Source organism: Puma concolor, chromosome B1, assembly GCF_028749965.1.
Source record: "Puma concolor isolate L17-30 chromosome B1, mPumCon1.1.hap2, whole genome shotgun sequence".
Classification (NCBI taxonomy): Eukaryota; Metazoa; Chordata; class Mammalia; order Carnivora; family Felidae; genus Puma; species Puma concolor.
Window position 1 is genome coordinate 36,498,980 of NC_141670.1, and position 22,378 is coordinate 36,521,357.

A 22,378-nucleotide genomic window follows, 5' to 3' on the forward strand; every position below is an offset into this window, starting at 1 on the left:
GGCAGGGCCTTCATGTGGGCATGTGTGTGGGTGAGTGTCCTGCTTATGTGAAACAAACCGCCTGTGTTCTCGCCTCCCTGGATGCTACATTCTGTGTGCTTGACCTTAAGCTGACAGGTTGGAACCCCCTAGTTTATAGATTTTATTTTTTTAAAGCCCTTTTTGTAAAACACTAACCTCAGCGAAGGAGAAAGAAGGAAGAAAAAGAAAAAAAAGCTGAGTTCAGCAGCTGCAGTTTGCTGTATTTTTCATCTTACATCAGCAAGTTGGGACCACAAATAATCTGGTCTTCTATGCTTCAGTGATGCTGCTGCTTAAGACTTCGCTTTCCTCCTAAGGCAGTATATTCCTGGGAGCCAACATTGCTCTCCTTCCCCAACCTGCTGGCTCAGGTGGTCCGGAGGTGGGTGGCCAGGGCAGGGGATCCAGATGAGAGGTGGAGCACAGAGGGAGCATTGACCAGCCGGAGGCGGGGGGATGTCATTAATTCGGCATGATTTCTGGAATCAGCTAAACATTTCCTTTTAACCAGTTTCCCCAGCCTCACATTCTTTGTTAGTTCAGGAAAAATATCATTTATAATGAATGTTGCCTTGATAAATTGCTCCCGAGAAGCATAGCGTTCTCATTAGTCTATATAATGAGAAAGACTCTTAGTGGTGACATAGCTGCCCAGATACTTGCCTGATATGAAAAATATTTGTCTATGCAGTCTGCTCTAGAAGGCCTGGAATGGAGGGCAAGGGGGAAGGGGCTGAGGGCTCAAGGCTTCCTGCAGGCTCTGTGACTCTGAGGATGTGATCTCCCAGCACTCTCTGAGGATGGACCCCAACCACTCCTTCCTGCTTCCTGGCAGGCACAGGCTGTGGTATGCAGGCTTCTTACCCATGCTGCCACACCAGCCCTCTCCTGTCCCCACTCTGGCTGCCTGTGCTGGGAGCTGGTCTGTTGAGTCAGCTGAAGAAGAGAATTTTGGTGCCTTGTTATTCCTTGTTATTATTTTTATTCCAAAGAAGGAAAGAGTAAATGTGTTTATAGTGAATTCTGTTTTTGTGAAGTGCTTTTGCCTATGTGGTTTCATTCCAAGTACTCTTCTGTGTAGGTATCAGAGCCACTTAGGTACTGAGAGATGCAGTGGTATTTCTAGGGTTTATGGCTTGGAAGCAGCAGCATTTTGACCCAAATACTCAGCCCCATCACTAATTCCTTTTGCCCTTCTGCTTGTTTGAAAATGGACAATTTACCCAGCCTTTCTCCACAGGGACCCATTGGGTTTTTATCTCCAGGTCCCCAAGGCACTTCTTCATGTTAGGAGTGGTGCTTAAGGATGTGTGTTAATTCTTGCAGGCCACTGGGGCCTCCTTTAGCAGATGGCTATTACCAGAGATAGCGAGCATACTTTTCCAAATTCCTAACAACCACCAGGCAGGATTAGAGGAGGAGGAAGACAGACCCACCATAGGGCATTTTGAGGAGCTGAGTTAGCTATCTTGGGGCTGAAGTTAATGCAATGTTGATGCATTTTGCTGTGCTGCCAGCTAGAAATCTGCTAGTAATTTTATTTTTCAAAGGGAGGTATTAGGAGAGTTCTTGGTTCTCCTCCTGCTTTGACGAAAGTCTTCCAGGCCTCTATAGGCTAGTCCCCATCCATCCATCCATCCATCCATCCATCCATCCATCCATCCACCCACCCATTTATACATCCACCTATCTAACCATCCATCCATCCTTTCATCCATCCTTTCCTTCTTCCTTCCATCCAGTGGCTGTTGAGTCCCTATTTGGTGTCAAGTATGACTCTAGGAATTGGAGATTCAAACGTGAATAAGATAGTTTCTGTTCTGGAAGGTCTCCTAATTTAATGGGAGAGACAGATATGAAAAATATAAATTATGATATGGTTGGTGGTGCAAGCTCAGTAATTGGAGTTTGTGAAACATGTTCAGAGTTGGGGCAGGACATTCACAGAAAGTGCTCCAGAAGAGCTGGCACCTGAACTGGGTCTGGAAGGGTGAACTGGAAGAGGTTTAAGGAGGGCATGGTTGGGGGATGGCATTCCTGGCAGAAGGAGTGCCGTGGGATAAGGGTCCATGAAACATCATGGTTGGGGAATGTGTGCTCTTTGATATTGCTGCAAGGGTTGGGGCTGGAGAGAGGAACATGAGGAGAGATGAAATGGTAGACATCAGTGGAATCCGGATTATGGGTGAGGATCAGGGTGGTACATGATGGGCTGAAGGAGCCCAGGGTGTCAGTGGGGCTTTGTCACCAGGTCAGAATGGGCCCTTCATAAAAGCCAAGGCTGGCAAGTGGGGCTCAGCCCTAGGTGTTATATGGGAATCTCGGTTACCTTCTCAGAAACTACTAGACATTTTTTTTTTTATGGATGAGGATGCTCACAGAGAAGTGAATACTTGCCCAACATTATACCCCTTGTAAGTTGTAGAGCTGGGGTTGGAAGGTGATTTGGTGCCTGGCATGTTGCTCTTAGCCATGATGCTATTCTCTCTCTTCAGTTGGTCTGCAGTTTCGGCTAAGCATCCACCTTTGGATTTTTCTCTGTATGTTATGTTTCAGGAAATGTTATTTAATGTAAGAAACTATCTGAATCTCTGTAACAATATACCATGGGTGTGGATGGACTGCGAAGGCTGAGAAGCACATTATGTGGAGGTTGAAGGGAGGGGAAATGCTGAGGAAAATAAAGGTAGGGAGAGGTCTGGGTCTTTGTGTAGGAGGTTCTCAACATCAGGAAGGGGAAGAACGAAGGACAGAATGGCTAGAACTGAGAGGAAATAAGCTAATGGGACTTCAAGTGTCACTGCCTCTGGACTAATTCCTAGGGTTAGGAATACCATGTGAGCGGCTGGCCACTAAGGTCTGGGATGTTGCCTGCTCCCTGGCACTGCAGGATTGCTTCCTACCCCCAACTGGTGGGAGGTGGACCTGGAAGAGGGGGGTGGTGGGGAGAGAGAGAGGGAAGAAACCCAACCTCATACCACCAGCAAGAACCATATCAGCATTCAGAGAAAGTTGAAAGAAATCTTTCAGCTGGCTGGCTACCTAGCTCAAGGCTAACCACACTCTTAACACAATAATAAGTCAATCCTCACTGAATAATTAAATAGAGAGCCTTCATAAGTATTGACTTAATGTGACAGCAAGTCTATAGTGACTCGGGGTTTGCTTATGTAAACACAATCTCTTGTTCAGCTTACTTAGCAGTTCAATGAAATAGAACAGTCCTTCAATTAAAATCAAATGATGCATGTGTTTAATTCTTTTCTCTTCTTACTGTGTAATAATAGGTTTGGAACATAGGTGAAGATCAGATTGGGGAAAAGTGGAGAAAAGGGTATCTGCCCATCTGCTTGTGTTTTCAGAGGACATGAAGGGACTTAACCAATGGTCTCTAGAAGAAGGATACGGTCTTGGCTCTTATCTCTGGGCCCTGGGTGGGAGATCCATCCAGACCCTACTGATCGATCCTCTCCCAAAGCAGGCTTAGGTTGGCCACCGTGGTTGGTATATCTGTCTCTTGATGGTGGCCTAGGTCTAATTGATTGCTTTTGGTCAGTTGGGGGTGTAGTGGCTCCAACCACAGCACTCTCCAGGCCATTTCTCCATGGCTCACCTGGAGGGGAGAAGGGGGATGCTGTGGGATCTCCAGGCTGGATGACAAGGAGGGGCCAAAGAGCAAGGTAGCACCCCACTTATTCCCTTGGGGATGCCAGAGAGAAATAAACCTCCCTCGTTCTGTGGCTTCAGAATGCTGGGAGAAGGGACGGGGGTGGTGTGCTGGGAAAAGGGATGGAAGGTGAGGGTGTAGGCCTTATGGTAAAAGGGAAAACCCAATGGCTTCATAAGATTTGAAGCTAAGTCTTCTGGCCTTGCTGCTGAGATAGTAACTGAGTTAATTAACCTAAGTCTTTGTTTCCCTATCTTTAAAGCAGAGGTAATAATGCCAACCTCAGAGAATTGTTGTCAGAGTAAAATGTGAGGATGTTAGTAGAAGTACTTTGTGTGACACTGTACAAATGCAGAGGGTGCTTGTTAATAGATCAGAGATGTTATGTCCCTTGGCCTGAAGGGAAAGGGCTCATGCCTTCTAACACTGTGTTCTGTGCTCAGGAGTGGTTAGCAGGGTCTTCTGATCTCATCAAGAGTGGCAGCAAGCGCTGCCAGGGCATCCACTACATGCCAGGCACTGTCCAAGCACTTACGTACATTTGCTCATTGGACATCTCATTCAGACCTTGCCATGACCGTATGAGGTAAATACTATTGTTACCTCCATTTTCCAGCTGAAGAAATGGAGGCCTGGAGAGATTTAATGACCTATTTAAGGTCACACAGCTAGTGAGTAGCTAAGCCAAAGCTCAAACCCAGTCAGTATGGCATAATGTTGGAAATTGGACCTTCTGGCTGAGTGCGCTTCTGGCTGGGTGGAGGGGAGAGGGGTTCTCGTGAATTCAGGACCTCTTGTGGGAGGAGAGCAAACATTTCTACGTGTGGCAGCCTGCCCTGGAGTCATGGTCATGTCCAGAAGGGTTTGGTGTGCATTTCCCAGTTTGGCACCAGGTTCTGTCTCCAACCTGCAAGTGTCTAGGTATCGGAGCTGCCCGGAGGGAGGAGCCAGTTCTCTGAGATGGTAGCTTTTCTCTCTCAGCCTCTTTGTCTTGGGACAGAGGGTCAGTAAAATTTGCTGATGTTCCTGGAACTAATAACCCTTCCTCTAAATGAAGCTTAGAAAAATCACTGTTTATAATAACTCAGGAATCCTGAGGCCTTGTTCAATTAAACTTGAAGAAATAATTACAATCTTAAAGCAACTTTATTAAAAGAGAGCATAACAAACAGTGTATTCTATTAGCATCTTTTGAAATTTACTTCTGGATCTTGTTAGTTTATACGCTTACCATTTTCCCCTGTTTGCAACCAGGGTATGCAAACTGTATTGTCTCCTGATTTTTAATCCCTTCACGTGATTTCATGTTTGACTTTTCATATATTGGCACAATCTACGTCCTTGTCGTTTTTAATAGCAGCGTTGCTTTCTGTGGCTCATCCATCTGAGCCATTCCCCTCTAGTTAAGCTGGGGAAAGAATCTAAGGCTAGGTCCATCTTCCTTCATGAATTTTATTAGCATCTGTTTTCCAAGTTGCTCTCACTGAGGTACTCCTGCAATCCTGGCTCTTTCATATGGGCTAGTCAGACCCTTTGTGGGTTTGGTTTTTGATCTGTGTCCTTTTCAGTGTATGCCTTTTTTTGGTTCCTTTGAACGTGGGCAGAGAAGATCATATAAAATCGGAGAGTGAAGCTAGACATTAGTCAAGAATTTTTCTGTTTTAAGTGACAGAGACCCCCTTAAGAAAATTAAAAAGGAATTTATTGGCTTCCAATAAAATTTAGAAAGGGCAGGAGTAGATTCTAGGACTCAAATACAAATAGGCCTTTCTCTCTCCTTGTCTCTTGTTTCTTCTTCTCTCTGTGGGTTAGCTGCATGTTTATTCTTCTTGTGACCGTGAGGCTAGAGTATGGCCCCGATTCATCTGGGCTCATGTCTGTGGTGTCTCATAACCAGAGAGAAAAGAATAGTATTCCTTGCTTGCTCCATTAGGAAAACCCCAGGGAAACACCCTGTTTAGCCTAGCTTGTGTTACTTCCTTATCCCTAAACTAGTCTGTGTGGCTGGGGACAGAGTTGTATGGTTGGCCCAGCCTGGATCATGTGTCCACCTTTGGCCCAGGTAGTAGAGTGCCATGGTTGACAGCCTTTATCAGAGCTACCTGGCTGGAGGTGGGAGTCCCTCCCCTCAGCCCACTCCCAGGGGAGCTGCTATTCTGAGCAGGTAGAATAAATGTTTACTGCACACCTGAAGAATAAACAGAAAGGAAAGAAGCCGGGTTGGTACTTGATTTCATGAAACAAGTGGTGGCAGTCTCCTGGAGGAGCAGGAAAGGACGGAGGACCAGGCTGTCCACAGTGAGCCCTGGAGGTGTCAGAAAGCAGCCACATGGGTGAAATCCATTTTCCCCTTTCTCAGTGTCACATAACATTGAACGCACTTAACCAAGCCCTGCACTGCTGGAGAGAACCTCAGAAAGCCATTCCAGAGGCACTTGGGTCTATTAAAGCCATTTTCTCTGCATTCCCATAAGTTGTCTATGAGGCCTATCATGAGTAATTTGCACTTCTTGGGAAACCCTTTTCCCTTCCATGAAATATTCAAGTACCCTGTTCGTTTGCATGAGGACAGTGCTGGTGGGTGCCTTTGGAATCATCATTAGCAGTGGAGGATCGTGACAGCACAGCCAGAGAAAAGACCCTATCCTTGTTAGCAGGTGCCTGGTCGTGGTATTCTGGCTGTAGGGTATGTGTGGCCTACCTCTCAGAGCTGCTGTGTTCTTGCTGTGGAATATGTCTACTTTGTGGAATTGTTCAGAAAATTCAATGAGGTAACTGCATCTGGTACATAATAGGACCTCAATAAATATTAGCTCCCTTTTCTCCTTCACTTTTTTTTTTTTAAATTTTTTTAACGTTTATTTATTTTTGAGACAGAGAGAGACAGAGCATGAGTGGGGATGGGGCAGAGAGAGAGGGAGACACGGAATCCGAAACAGGCTCCAGGCTCTGAGCGGTCAGCACAGAGCCTGACGCGGGGCTTGAACTCACGGGCCGTGAGATCATGACCTGAGCCGAAGTTGGACGCCCAACTGACCAAGCCACCCAGGCGCCCCTCCTTCTTCACTTTTAAGACTATCAATAGTGGGGCGCCTGGGTGGCTCAGTCGGTTAAGCGTCCGACTTCAGCTCAGGTCACGATCTCGCGGTCCATGAGTTCGAGCCCCACGTCGGGCTCTGGGCTGATGGCTCAGAGCCTGGAGCCTGCTTCGGATTCTGTGTCTCCCTCTCTCTCTGCCCCTCCCCCGTTCATGCTCTGTGTCTCTCTGTCCCAAAAATAAATAAACGTTAAAAAAAAAAATTAAGACTATCAATAGAAAACCATTGGTTTCCATGGCAACAGTGTAACAGGTATAATCTGATAAATGGGAACTTTGGGAAGCTGACAAGAACACACCAAAAAGCCATGTACTGTCTGGCATTGGAATGCTTTGGGGTTCTGTGGAGTAATTCACCTTGTATTATATTTTAGTATTCCCAAACTATATGTGTTTGGGAAGGTATTTAGAATTTGGATCAAGGATGGTCTCATTGATTACAGGTGCCTGTACTTTCTCTTGGCTAAGACCAAAGCATAGAGCTGAGAAGTGTGTATCCAAGTGTAAGTGTATGTCTGTGTAGGGATTGGTGTGTGTGTGTGTGTGTGTGTGTGTGTGTGTGTGTGTGTGTGTGTATGTACACAAATATGAGCATTCTCTGCCATGTAACCAGGAGCCTTCTCAGGCCCTGGCATGAAGCATTATTTTCTTCCATGGCTAGGTCATAAAGTGGGGATGTTTAAAGCTGAGACCAGGGCGTGGGGTCTGAAGGGCCCCCCGAAGCCCAGCTCTGCAGTCTGTGTAGATTGCCATATTCCCAAACTTTAGCCTGCCTCAGAATCACCTGGAGGGCTTGTTAAAACACAGATTGTTGGGCCCTGCCCTTAGAATTTCAGATCTTGTATGTCTGGGGTGGGCCTGGAGAATTTGCTTTTCTAACAAGTTCCCAGTTGATGCCAGTGCTGTTGCTCTGTGGACCACAGTTAGAGAACCACTAACCTATAGGGAGTCTGCTTGTATGGCTGATCTTTGCACATCGAGCCTTGCCTCTTTTTCCCTCTGTAGAAGCACATCTGCCTAATCAAATAGGATTGCCAGATCCAACAAATGAAAATTCAGGATACCCAGTTAAATTTGAATTCCAGATGAATGATGAAAAACTGCTTAGTATTAGTTATGTTTAGTTTAATATTAATATGTCCCAGATACTGCATGGGATATACTTACACTAAAAAATTCATTGTTTATCTGATATTCAAGTTAAATGGACATCCTATATTTAATCTGGCAACCGTTTAATCAAATTGGGGGTCAAGTGTCTCTCTGTGCCTCTCCTGCTGCTTCTGTGTGATTGAATAGGCTACAGCTGCTAATGAAACCAGCCCAGAGAGGGTTTGTGTTTTTCGGACAGAGCCACCTGCCGCCCTGAGCTCATTTGGCAGTCTTCACTTGATCTCACTGGGATGGACTTGGCTTTGTTCATATTTGCTCTTTTGCTGGCTCTCTGTGCCTTTCTTTGTTTGTCTGTCTCTCTTTTTCTCATGCTTTCTTTTATGCCCTCTTTCCTATGGGGGTTCTTAAAGGTGGAAATTTGCAAAGTGATGGGGATGGGCCAAGGAGAAGTCTTCTTAGCAGTGTGAGAATGGAGTCCAGAGGCGACCTCACAGGGTCTGCAGGGAGGAGCAGCATCAGGCCCGGAGAGGGCACAGAGAGCCCCAGCTGGCTGGCCACCGTGCACTATGAAAAGGATAACATTTGCCTTGGAGAATGCGCCCTCCAGGGCTGGGTAGGGAGCGCTTATGTGGCTGCTTCACATAGTGGCTGCAGTCTAGCGTGTCGCCAGCTTGAAGGAAATTGATGTCACTTGGTCTTTGATGCTGACAGAGGGAGCTGGCTGCCGTGGACATCAGCCTGTCTTGAGGGGCAGAGAGAATCTGAGCAATCAAAGGCCTTCTGGAGACTTGGACACAGCATCCCCCTAACTGGCCCCATTTGGCTTTCTCTCTTGCCAAGATCACTTTGACACTAAGAATGGAGAGATGGAGGAACAGAAGGCTGAGCTGTGGCCCTTCCCTTCACCTGCCCCTCTGATGGCTGCTGCGCCCGGGCCTACCTCCTCTCCTCCCTGTGCTCTGAATGGAGCCGGAGGGCCTGCTTAAAGGAAGTAGGCCATGGCATTAGATGGGTCTGGCAAAGGAGACTTGTGTATGCTTTGGGGGCTGGTGTTCCTCTTCCTGTGTCCTCAGAGTGGCATGGAGAGTGATGGTGGGGTAGGAAAGCCATCGTTCACCTGGGACCAGCAGGGTGACCCTGGAGCCTTGTGGTAAGGGAGAGGGCATGGGGGTCTTTTCTTCCTGATATGCCCGCATTGCCTTGTGTGGGAACCAGACCTACCTTGTCAGGTTGAACAGGTAGTTTTCCTTCTATCCCAGACCCAGGAAAACCTGTTCCCTGTTTGCACTTGCCAGTGTTTGGCAGGCACAGTACTGGGGACAAGATGTCTGGATAGAGAAGAAAGATAAGGTGGTGCCTCCTCTGAGTTCCCCAGCTGTCTTACATAGCCCCGTGGGGGGGGGGGGTGGAGATTGGCAGGCATGACTCACCCTATTTGATAACTGGGGACACTGAGCTCAGAGACATGACAGACCTGCCCAAAGTCACAGCCAGTGAGTGATAGAGCCTGGCCGTGAGACAGAACCTCCCAGTTCCCAGCTTCCTTTTCTCTCATCTCTTCTCCAGTGGCCTATCTTTGTGGACAGTCACATTCTCCTTGCTCATGCTTTGCACCTTCTCCAGCCCATGGGGCCCAGTGACATTTTGAGGGGCTTTGTGGATGGTGGGGCCAGGCAAGATCCTCAAGGTTCCCAGTGTCAATGAGTGGAGAACTAACCTTGCAGAAGGGAAGTGGGCAGCGTGCTCCCACCGGAGGGCGAGCCGACCGTGACCTCTCATCAAGCTCTGGGCCATGGCTGGTGGGTACTCTGCCCTGACCCCATTAGCTGGGATTTCCTTTCTGACATTGCCCTTCCCAGCCTTGTCTGTCAGTCATGTGACAGGGGCTCAATACATGTTTGGAGGAAGAATGAAGAAATCAGTGAAGTCTGACAGTCTAGGAAAATAGGTACCAGTTGGAGAGACCAAATAGGACAGTATCGGTGTCTTTATACAATTGAGTATGAAATTGCCTGGTCCAGACCATGTGTGTAGCTAGAATACAGAGGTGGGAGAAATCCACACAGCTGGGGTGGTCAGAAAGGGCTTTGTGGGGGAGGACTGCAGGTGGGCCTTGCGGGGGTACTAGGAGGGAGTCAGGCCCTAGTGTGATCACATAGCTTTGGAATGTACTCATGTACTTTGGTTAAGAGATGATTTCAATGCCTCTTGGTGGGGAGGAGATGACAATTGGTGGCTTTGCTTGTTGTCTAGCACCTTCCTTGCCCCACACCCTGCAGGAGCTTGGTTCTGGCTTCATGCTGCCCACCTGCAGCCCAGCCCTCCTTAGTGTTGGGGCCTGACCACATCCCCTTGGCTCCTTTTGGAGGGAGGCATCTGGCCAAAGCAGACAGTGAAGTCCCTGAAGGGCTGTACGAGTCTCCTGTGGCTGCCATAACAAAGTCCCACAAGCTGGGAGCTTAAAAGGGAAATGTATTCTCTCACAGTTCTGGAGGCCAGAAGTCCCATATCAAGGTGTCAGCTGGGTTGTGTTCCCCAAAGGCTTGAAGGAGGAATTTGCTCAGTGCCTTTCTCTCAGCTGCTGGTATTGCCTGCAGACCTTGCCCTTCCTGGCCTTGTAGGGGCGTCGCTCAGTCTCTGCCTCCATCTTCACATGTATTTTCACTGTGTCTGTGTCTCTTCTCCCTTCTTAAGGACACTAGTCATTGGCTGGAGGGCTCACCCTAATCCACTGTGACCTCGTCTTGGTCACGTCTGCAAAAAGCTCATTCCGACGTAAGGTTCCATTATGGTACTGGGAGTCAGGATGCGATTCAGCCCACAGCAGGTGCCTAGAGCTTTTGTTTTGCTTGCCTCCAGGTCTCCTCTACCTATTAAAGTCTGTGTCTCTGGAGGCTAGGAGGTAGGCAGAGGCCACCACACTCACACTGTCAGAATGTCTTCACACACATGTGGGGTGCGCGGTGGGACAGACGCTGCTCTTACCATTTAAGACTGAGTCTTACTCTGCAGGGACTGAAGTCTTGGTTAGAAATGCTGTTTCTCCCTGTTTCGGTGTTGGGTGGTGAGGAGATAGAGGGTAGGAAGGAGGGGGAAGACACCTGCAGGCTTCCTGTTTTCAGGGACGCAGAATGTTGGCTCTGGAAAGACCTTCAGGGGCTTTTGCCCCAGAAAGGGCATCCACCCTGTTGTTCATTCTGGGGCGGGGCCCTGGCTCCACTGCTCAGGAACTCTATGATCTTGGGCAATTTATTTAGCTCCTCTGAGTCTCAGCGTCCTCCTCTATAAAGTGGGATAGTAACAACAATCCTGGTGAGATCTCACAGAGTTCAGGTCTCAGTGTTTGTGAGGATTTAATGATAAATGGATGGATGTGTAAGTTTCTTTTCTTAAATCATTTTTATTGTGATAAGTTATACATTACATAAAATTTACCATTTTAACCATTTTTGACTGTATGGTTTTCAGTGACATTAAATACATCCACAATGTTGTGCAGCCATCACCACCTCCATCTCCAGAACTTTTTCATCTTCCCAGACTGTGAAAATATCTTTTACTGAGAGCACTTTGTATTTCATTTGGTAAACCAGGAAACCGAGTCCCTGAGAAGGAAGGACTTGCCTGAGTCATCCAGTGAATTAGGGGCACAGCTGAAGTGTGAACCCCAGTCCCCTGTCAGTTCGGTGCTCATCACCTTCTGTCTCCCACACTTCTGTGGGCTTCAGGGTCTGGGACACATGAGGCATCATTGGGGTTGAATTCCTCCGCAGAGCTTCCTCTCTCTCCCCCAAACCCTGTCCCCAGGACAAACCAGAATGTGTACCATGGTGGGACACACACAACTGCCTGCTCTGAGAGTGTTCCTATCAGGCTGTCCTGGTCTCTCTCAACCTCTGGTCTCTCTCTGCCTGCTTCTTTCTCAGATGGGACAGAGTTCCGGTGGAGGACCAGGGGAGCTGAACTTGGGGCAACCTTTGGGATGACTTTGTGAGGTGCCTTATGGCGTGGAGAGAGTGGGGGCAGGGAGTCAAGGGCTGCATTTTGGTCCTTCCTATAGCTACCACAGTCTCCTCACTGAGCACCTATTTGTTGAGGCCCTACTGTGTGCCCATCATTGGGAAAATACCAGTGAATGAGACCATATTCCTCTCTACTTGGGGCTTCTGTGAGACACAAATGGTATGATACACGAAGACCCCATGGCAAAGGGCACTCACCTGTAGGAAGTGATGGCAGGTGGGGAGGTGAGATGGCCAGGCTGATGGTAGCCAGGGTGCCAGGGTGGGTTAGATCTGGGTGTTCTGGGCTCCATGTGACCTTCCACATCAGGTGCTGGAGACAGACCCTGGCCAGAGAGCATCTGTTTACCTTCAGGTGACTCACAGTCAAGGAGGGATGTGCCCACATAGTTATGAAGCAGTATTATGGGGGCCAACAGAGAGGAAGGGGTGACAGCAGGTTATATCACCAGGGGAAGAAAGGGCTGATTCTGCCCAAGGGGCAGTTGGAAGGACAGCAGGGGAAGCTTTGCTCTGACTTGGTTCAGAAGAGGACTGTCAGGAAAGCCTATGGGTGTCTCACCCTAGACGGACTCTTTTTTTACCTGTCTGGGGGCTGGCTCCTTTGACCCTCAACTGGATCCTGGGAGTAGCTGGAGCAGGGATTATTGTATGCATTTTGCAGGCAGGAAGAGTGATGTGTTGAAGACCTTGGGCAAGGTCACCCAGGACTGTGGTCAAGCAGAAAGCAGAGCCTAGCTTTCCTTCCTTGGTCCCAGGCATTCTTGGCAAACCCACCCCAGGTTCTTTCTGTCTGTGTTCCTCTGACTGGAAGATCCATTCAGAGCCCACCGTTCCTAAACTGTGTACCTGGCTCTCCAGGAAGTCCTGCCCTCAAGGAGCTCCCAGCCTGAAGTCCCTCAAGGCTTGGTTTCTCCCATGTTCCTCTCCATCTTCCTGGCTTCCTTCTGCCCTGGGAACCTGCAGGCAGGAGCCGCTCTGCTGGAGAAAAGGCGGGAAGGCAGCCAGACTAAACCGTTCTCTCTGTTGGGTCTTCTCCTGACACCAGGTCCCGGCTGGCAGACTTCCACGCCAATTGTCGTGCCTCCTACCAGACGCTCACCAGCTGCCCTGCCGACAATTACCAGGCGTGTCTGGGCTCCTACGCTGGCATGATTGGTAAGCCGCCCCCGCGCACCTGGGCTCTTGGTGGCTCCTGGCTGCCCGATCCCCATGGGCAGGGGGCCTGGCTCAGGGCCAGAGAGTGGACAGCCTGTTGCTTTTCTCTGTGGTGGGAAACCAGAGGAGAAGGCAACCTTTTATCATGGGGGGAGGAGGGCCCCAAGGGCCTTATAAGGCTTTTGAAATGAGAAAGCAACATTTATTACATGGTTTGGACTTTCCAGGTACCGCCCTGAGCAGTTTACACCAACTGTTTTATTTTAATTCTCATAGCAGTACTTATTAGGGGGGAGTTGCTATCTCCATTCTACAAATGGTAAAACTGAGGCTTAGAGAGGTCAAGTCACTTGCACAAGTTCCCCTAGCTAGTAAATGTTGGCACTGGGATCCAAACCCAGGATGTGAACCTTAGTCTCCCTGGCTCTCGAACACAGGTTCTGCTTGCTGGTGAAGAAGGCAAAGGCCCAGGGAAGCAGGGGGCAGGGTGGTGACTCCGGGATAGCTCCTCTGCTATCTTGCTCTGTCCTCAGTGTCCATACCCCTCTGCTCCCTGTGGCCGTGACTGCATGGTTGCTGGGATAGTAACGGTCTGTTTGTTTGAGTTTGGAAGTATGTGTGTTTGAGGGGGCAGGTGGGAGGAAAGGAGAGTTCCCCAGCCTCTTCTCTGTTGTGTCTGGGGCCTGGGGCCAAAAGAGAAGGCCTCACTATTCCTCTTTCCTTTGCCTTCCCTTTCTCCCTGCCCAGGGTTTGATATGACACCCAACTACGTGGACTCCAACCCCACTGGCATCGTGGTGTCCCCCTGGTGCAGTTGTCGTGGGAGTGGGAACATGGAGGAGGAGTGTGAGAAGTTCCTGAGGGACTTCACCGAGAACCCGTGCCTCCGTAAGTCCGAGCAGGCCCTCCCCATGCCTCTCAGTCCCAGAGGGGCCCTGGAGGCCTGCCTTTGCCATGCCCTTCTCTCTCCATTGGGATGGCCAGTGATAATCTACAGGGCTTCCCCAGTGACCCATGGAGAACTTGGGTTTTGTGCTCTTGGGGACTCATCCTACTGAATAGTCAGTAGGCCAGCCTGAGTTTACCACTGGAGGATTTGAGCCTATGTCAGGCCAAGGTCGAAGATTTCTGGTCTGTTATCCTGAGAGCTTTAGCCAGGTTCCTTCAGGGACAGCCGTATGATGAGGATCTCAGCATCTGTCACTTGTCCCCTTAAGGATTTGTTTCCCATTAGAATTGGTGACTTGCAAGTCCCAAACTGCTAATTAAAGGCTAGAGAGAGAGAGGTTAGCCACAGTCTGCCTGCCTCGCTCTTTTCAGTCTGACACTCTTGCCACCCACCCACTTGAAACATCTCCCGCCTTCCTTCTGTCCTTTCTTCCTTCCATCCATCAGTCCATCCTCCCTTTTTGTATGGCACTGAGGATTCAGAGAGATGAGCCATGGTGCCTGCCATTGAGCAGTGTGGAGTCTGATGGAGGCACACTGTCAGGGGGGGTCACTGTGACCACAGTATGGAGTGAGTGATACTATGGTGGAGGTCAGTACAGGGCACTTTAGGAGCCCAGACTAGTGATACCAGTCAGCCTGGAGGAGGAGGCCCTGAAAGCTCCTCAGAGGCTGGCCCCTTGAGGGAGAGTGGGCATTTGTCAGCTGACGAGGCAGAGAGGGCACACCGGTCCACCCTTGGCAGGGCGGCTTGCAGGAACTGTGGACTATGGAGTCTTGCTGTAGAGCATGAGGACGCTGAGGGTTATCTGGACAGGGAGAGGGAATCCTCCTCATGAAGGGCCTTGCAGTCCTAAAAGTGTTAGGATCTTATGGTCCTACAGGTGGTGGAGGTGGGGGTGCAGGTCACTGAAGGGGAGTCAGCAGGTGGCATTGTGGGCAGACCAGCATGCAGATGGCCTGTTCTCTGGTTCTGGTGTGGAGGGTTGGGGCTGTGGTTCTGACAGGTGATCCAACACAAGTGTACTCAGAAGTGGGGGAGCAGCTATTCCCAAAGAGGCGGTGTGACTGAGCTGGAGCAGTGGTGGGCAGGAGAGAGGAGAGATGGAGTGCACAGATCTTTAGGCGATGGGCTCAACTGCCAGCAAGTGGGTGGTCATGGAAGCATGGTGGGGGGCTTGGGTGGGGAGAGATGACCTCTGCAAGACTGTAAACATGGGCAGAAAGCAGTGATGCAACAGGAGGGAACGATGCCTTGTTGGGGTGTAGACGTGATGAACTTAGGTGCATCTGGGATTTGGAGGTGGAGATTTCTGGAGGCACTTGGTTCCAGGGTCATGTCTTGGGAACAGTTTGGTCCAAGAAGTCCCATTATTTAGTCTTCAGTGCACTGGTGTTGATGGTATGGGAGTAGGTGAGGCCACCGTGGAGGATGGCTGAGTCTGGGGCTCTTGGAATGCCATTGGCAGGACCTGGAAGCATCTGAGGTGGCAGAGGAGCCAGGAGAACCTGTGTGGGGGGTGGAGAGTGGGGCAGGGGTGGGGCAGGGGTGGGGATGGGGGATTGGTGTGGGGGACGCTTTGAAGTGGAGGGTGGTCTGCAGCACAGGATGCTACAGAGAAGCCAGTGATCACCGCCCTGGGCCCGGCCTGCTGCCTCCTTCCGGGCTCCCCACCCCACTTCTCCTCTTCCCTTCCTCTTCTGCATTTCTTTTTCTTTTTTTTTTTTTTTTTTTTATGTTTCAAGTTTTTATTTAAATTCCAGTTAGTTAACATATAATGTAATGTTGGTTTCAGGAGTAGAATTCAGTGAATCATCACTTACATATAACACCCAGTGGTCATCCCAACAAGTGACCTCCTTAGTACCCATCACCCATTTCCCATACACTTCCCTCCATCAACCCATAGTTTGTTCTGTATCGTTAAGAGTCTCTTTTATGTTTTGCCTGTCTCTTTTTTTTCTTCTGTGTTCATCTGTTTTGTTTCTTAAATTTCACATGAGTGAAATCATATGGTATTTGTCTTTCTCTGACCAACTTAAGTCACTTAGCTTTTGATGGACATTTGGGCTCCACATTTCTTTCTTTTGTTTGTCTTTTGCAACCTCCCTCTTGCTATTTTCTTCTCTCCATGTGAGATGTCAGTAGTGTCTGAAAGGGGACTCCAGAGAAATTAAGTTTGGACAAGCCACACCCTGTCCCCGGCTCTGGGCTGTTACAGGGAAGGCAGCATTAGGATGTGAGGGGAAGAAATTATGGAGGCAGCCCCTGATTTCTCTGTGCCTACCTGCTCTCACCCCCCACAGGGAATGCCATCCAGGCCTTTGGCAACGGCACGGATGTGAACCTCTCCCCTAAAAGCCCCTCATTCCAGGCCACGCAGGCCCCTCGGGTGGAGAAAACACCTTCTTTGCCAGATGACCTCAGTGATAGCACCAGCCTGGGGACCAGCGTCATCACCACCTGCACATCTGTCCAGGTGAGGGAACACGGCTCTGCAACTGGGGAGGGCAGGCTGAAGTCATAGAGAAACACCAGGACATGAGAGGCGGGTGTGGGAAATTAGCTCACTGGGGATCAGGGATGGGACTGGCAAGTTCTTGCCCTTGGGTCAGGACCCAAGAGGCAGGGAACAGCTGTTGGGGGCTAGTTTTTTTGTGCCTACATTCCCTAGGCATTCACCTGACAAGTAGGAAGCACTGGATTGTGCTACAGAACACGGGGTGCCAGGGAAATGGAATGGTTAACACATACTAACCATCTGCTAATTACCAGGTGTTATGCTAGCAGATTCTCTGCCTACTTCACTGAATTTTCACAAAGTGAGGTATTGGTCTTCATGTATTATACACAGGAAACTGACCCAAGAAGAAGTTTAGGTAACATACCCAAGGTCATACAGCCAGTTAGTGGTAGAATAAGATTTCAAACCTACGTCAGACCCCAAAATCCATGATGTTCATTTGTTTGTCCATCTGTCCATCCACCTAGTCATCGAACATGTATTATGTATGCGTTATGTGCCAGGACTTATGTGAGATGTGAGGGAGACTTTGGTGAGTAAAACTGATAGTGTCCTGGGTTTTGTGGTCCTTACGGTCTTGTTCAGGGTCAAACAATTCAACAAGCATCAGGCATGGACTGGGTTCAGTGCCACAATAGGGGACACATGTGGCACTATGGGGGCACGTCCTAGGGCTCCCCACTCAGCTTTTTCTCTCTGTTGGGCTACCCTCCTGCCATCATGCCATTTGCTACAGTAGATTCTTTGCTTAGGCAGTTGGATCTAGTCAGAACACACACACACACACACACACACACACACACTCACACACATACACACACTCACCCACAGTACACCCACTCACCCACATACATACACCCCCACACACCACACCCCCCCCCCACCTATACACTCTTACACTCACATACATACATACACTGATACATATACACACACAGTACAGCCACTCATACACACACGTACATACATATATACACACACCCACACTCATTCACAACACCCACAACTCTCACATTCACATACTCTCACATAATACACTCACTCATACACTCATACCCACATGTATACTCACATACACACTTTCTCACACTCATACACACACACCCCTAGAACAAAGAGTGTAAAAGAGGACTGACCCCATGCAGAGTATCGGAGCAGAGGAAGGAGGGAACAGCAAGGTTGAGGGTGTTGGGGTACAGTGAGGGAGTTGGGCCTAGGATTGCCAAGAAGGTTGGGGGCAGCAGGGGGCATAGCCTGAGTGGGTGAGGGGGCAGGGTTATCAAGGCCTGGCTATGTGCGAGGCAGTGAAGACGCCAGGCTAAGTTGGGTGTCATGCTCGAGGGATCAACAGTGCACATCTGCTACAAAGTTTTACTTGTGTACAACAAGGCAGTTCTGAGACCTGGCATACAGCGATGTGACTGTAGCTGACAGTATCGTATTATGAAATATGTTGATTGGCATGTGGTAAATATTTCACGGTGTGTGTGCCCATATATTGGGTCATCAGGTTGTACACTGTGAATACATGCAATGTTTGATGGTCAATTACAACCTCGGTAAGGCTGGAAAAAACCCCAGTGGGCATTCCTGGTGCCAGGATGAGGACCTGAGCAGGGACCCATTGTACCACAGGAGCTGGGGTGGGTGCCTGTCCTGGTTGGGAAGCCTACCCCCCCTGCCCTCCCTGGTGGGCTTCTCTGTACTGAACAGCTGACCTCCAGGTATCCTCCTGTTAGGCTCAGCATGGGCTCTTCCATGCCCTGCGCCCCTCCATCAGGCTGCTCCTCCAGATCCCAGCCGAGGAGTCCGTGTCACCCTCGGGCAGCTCCTAATTACACTAGCCACGCTTGAGTGGCTGTGGGCAGGGGCTTGGGGGCCCGCTGCACAGACAGTTGCCAGCTCAATTTCATGCTAGAGTGGCAGGCAGCTCGGCGGTCAGGGCTGGGCCACCTGTCAGGTGACCATGCTCTGGCATGGTCCACATGTCCCTTGGGGCACCACCAGCCTCCCTGAGCTCCTCGGGGCAGGCTTACAAAGGGAAGTGCTGATTCAGCAGGTGGCTGTGGATCTTTCCTGAGGCTCTTACTGTAGCTTGACTCACCGTGGGTGTGGAAGAGTTCAAGGGTGTGGTCTCTTGCCCTCACTGCAGCCCACTCAGCCACTCAGTGCCTGGTGGCTCTGACTCCTTTTTAAAAATTTTCCCTCTATTCCCTCGGCATTTTGCTAAAACTGTTGCCTGGTTTCTTTTAGCCCCAGCCTGGTTTTCTTCAGATTCACCACGTGAAAGTGCTTGCAGACAGAGGAGCACTCTGAATGCAGGGGCCCGAGCTGGGGAGGCTGACTAGCAGGGGGCTCCCCAGGCCTGGCCTCAGGGACTGCCCACTCACAGTCTACTGACTGTGTCACTCTGGGCGGGACAGCTGAGATTGGCCATTCCAGGAGAAAAAGAAGAGATGTAGACCCTCAGAGGGGGCCTGCCAACCATCTTCCTGGTTCCTTCTCACTGAAACTGAAGGGGAATGGCCTGATTCTGTTTTAATCACATCTTGTTTGGTGAGAACCTACTACTCTATGCCTGATGCTGGGAGTGCAAGGGGAATAAATCCTCATCCCTGCCCTCAGCCTGGCTAAAGGCTGGCATGGGTGGTTTGTCCCCACACCCTCTCCCTCAGCTCTCCTGGGCTGGAAGGGGCTCCATGGTGGCCTTTGTGGGGCCTTGGGAGTGACAGCAACCTACAACTACAGAAGGGAGTCTTTACTCCACTCAGGAAGCTGAGGCCAGGGTGGGAGGGAGGGTAGAGGAGGCTGTGCACCCTACACACCCCCTGGAGAGAAAAGCAAGGTCTTTACTTATTACCTCTGTCCTCCTCCCCATTAATAGGCCCAAGCCCTTGGGAAAGCCTTAGAGACCCCCTTCACTGACCCAGAGATGGCAGCGAGTTGGGGATCCCACATAAGTGATTGGACATTAGGACAAGAGGGCCTTTTGACATCTCCTTCTCAAGCCCCAAAGTATGGAAGCTTGGTAAGGACAGTAATTTGTTCAGAGCCCCCAGCCCCCAGCTCCCAAACAGTTTCCTCTGGCTGTATTGCACTGGGTCCTCCCCTAGATCTGCTACCCCAGAGGGCTTTCCCATGGTGGGGTTTGGGGTCTTCAACTGGAACCCTTTTCCTCATCATAGAGCTGCTACACAAAAACCTGGGTGTCTCAGCCACCCAGGAGCCAGGAGCCAGCAGGCCCCTGAGTTGGCCTGCGTCTGGGCATCTTTGATGCTGTTTTGAGTCCTGCTCTCATGTTTCCATTTCTGGCTGTGGTCACTGCTTCAGGCAGCCTTACCTTCCTGGAACTGTTTGAAACTTGGAGAAAGCATGGCAATATCTGCAAAATCGTCTCTCCCCCTCCCTTCTGGCCTTGCCTGTATCTGTAGGTAAACACACCCCTGTGTGAATTCCCTCCCTGATCTGTAGGCGGCAGGTCAGGCTTGAACTCCCATCGCACAGCCAGGCTGTCCCATGGCATAGGCTGCAGTGAGCAGGTTGCTGGCCTGTGCACTGGTCAGTCCTCGGAGTGAAGAGCCTGTCCCTCTCTCTGCTTGGGGAATCCTGTTTGGTTTCCCCTTTTGGCGTGTTCCCCTGACTCTGCTCCTGCTTTACCTCACTTGAGCCCCCATCACGATGTGCCCTGCTCCATCCCTGATGGACAGAGGCTGCCTCTCACCCTCCTTGTTGCCCTGTGGACCCCAGTGCTCAGTGCATGGCATTGAGTAGGTGTTCTAGACAGGTTGAGGGAAGAACCCAGAGTTCCTGGTTCATCGGGTCTGTTGGAACTTCCTGCTCTCCATTCGAGAATGGGTTCTGAGTGCCTTATTGCTTGCAGACAGCTTTGTGCAGCTTACCTCCTTCTCACAGATGCTGTCTGCATGCCATGAGGGTAGGCAGGTGGAGAGGTCTTTCTATGGAGGATGCAGGAAGATTGGTTAGAAGGTTCTTTTGTCACATGACCAGTGGTGCAGTGAGGGGGGTGGTGGGGAGACTGGCAGTGGGCTCTTGCTTTCTCTGGTCATGGTTTGTTTCAGTGTCCTTGGCATTTCCTGTGGTTTGCTCTGAGCCACTTTGCAGGGACCCATCAGATCAACTGGGGTTTCACCTTTCCCAGGGCTGCAGATCCCTGGCAACACAGCCCCCTTTGCTCTTTTGGTCTCTACCAGCCAGTTTTTGCTTTCCCCCTTCATCCTACCCATCACACCTGGTGGAATTAGAAATGAATTTGGAGGGGTTGATGCAGCCCCCCCCTCAACACACCTGCGGTAGGCTCAGCAGCCTGCAGACACTTTCATCCTTTCCTCATCCCAGTGTGCAGGCCTGTGGGCATCAGAGTGGGGGACTGAGAGGCCTGTCAGTGTGTTGTAGGTCTATCAGGCATATAGTTCTGATATACAAATATGGCAGGTTTCAAAGTTTTGAATGAGTTGAATGCATTCCTTCTTTTCTTCCCTTCTTCTGGCTTCCCTTATAGTCATTCATTTATTTGCCCATCAGTGCATTCATTCATTACTCAGTGTAGATTCTTCCTGCATGTTCTCTGTTCCAGGTTCTGAGGCTGACAGCTCACCAGGGCCAGTACCTTGGTCCCATACTGGTAGGATGGACAGGATGCACACTCAGATTATTGGTGGGGAGGAAGCAATTGGCACCCTAGGAAGGTGGATAAAGTGACACGGGGCCCAGAGGACGGAGGGCTGCTCTGTACTGGGAGTGGGGACAGAGGACTCATGGGCAGAGTAAACCCTGCTGCTGGGCCTGGAAGAACAGGGATTGCTGAGTATGTGGAGACATGGAATTGGAGTAGAGTGGGCAGAGGGGCTCGTGGGAGTGAGGACATGGAGTCAGCATAGCACAGAACAGGTCCAGTAGGGGAATCTGTTGGCCATATCTGGCCTGCTGCCTGTTTGGATAAATCAGGTTTTATTGGAATACAGCCACACCCCCTTGTTTACATATTTTCCATGTGCTACAGGCAGAGTTGCCTAAAATACTAACTTTCCTGGCCCTTTGCAGAAAATGTTTGCCTGCCCTGGTCTAGAGGAAGAGCAGGCCCTGGGTTGGGTGAGAACAGGGATGGGAATGCAGTCTGGTGAGCAGACTGAAACACGGGCTTTGGAGGGGCCATCAAAGGCTTTGGACTGGGGAACGTGCCGATGGGAAGATGAGCGCTGTGATCTGGGAAGATTGTGACAGCAGGTAGAGATTGATTGGCAAGGGAGACGTGCTTGCAGGTGTGTTTGATCTTTGCCATAATCGATAGTCATAGGAGGCAAGATGGAAGCGTTGCGCCAGGGGTGGCAGGTAGCGGAGGGGAAGAGGAATGAGTTACTGGGTGGGCCTGCCAGGAGGAAGGCTGCCGAGGACACTGAGATTTGGGGGTGGGGCCAGGACCAGAAGCAGGGGACACGGTTTTCCCATGGACGCAACACTGGGCTTCGTCCCTAGCAGCTGGGCTAAGTCAGCAAGGACCTGGGACTGCCAGACCTGGCTTAGGGACTGGGAGACAGAGGTGGGCAAGGAAGAGAGGAAGATAATAATTCTTTCAACTTCCTTTTGCCAGAGGGCAAAAAACCCCTCTGGGAGAAATTTCTAGAAGGATGAAGCTTACCTTTGCTGCCTTTCTTCCACTGTGTCTGTGCCCCTTCCCTCATTCAAGTCCCCCAGTGCCGTCTGCTTCTTTCATACTTCTGGAGGCCCTCTGTAGTACAGCCAAGGACACAAAGCCCCTGTACCCACCTTTCTGTCACATGGATTTGCTGTTAAAAGCCCTGCCTCCTGC

At 50.2% G+C, this 22,378-nt stretch overlaps 1 protein-coding gene across 6 annotated transcripts in view; it reads left to right on the forward strand.

Moving 5' to 3' along the window:
* GFRA2 (GDNF family receptor alpha 2) overlaps positions 1-22,378 on the forward strand; it is a 99,740-nt gene that overhangs the window by 56,630 nt on the left and 20,732 nt on the right. For 3 of the 6 annotated variants that reach the window (XM_086703507.1, XM_086703508.1, XM_086703510.1), the window contains exons 5-7: positions 12,969-13,078; positions 13,826-13,966; positions 16,334-16,506. In XM_086703507.1, coding sequence (XP_086559633.1) covers positions 12,969-13,078; positions 13,826-13,966; positions 16,334-16,506 — 424 coding nt within the window. Of the gene's footprint in view, positions 1-12,968; positions 13,079-13,825; positions 13,967-16,333; positions 16,507-19,435; positions 19,580-22,378 lie in introns of all 6 variants that reach the window. The other 3 variants (XM_086703506.1, XM_086703511.1, XM_086703509.1) reach the window with 2 other exon arrangements.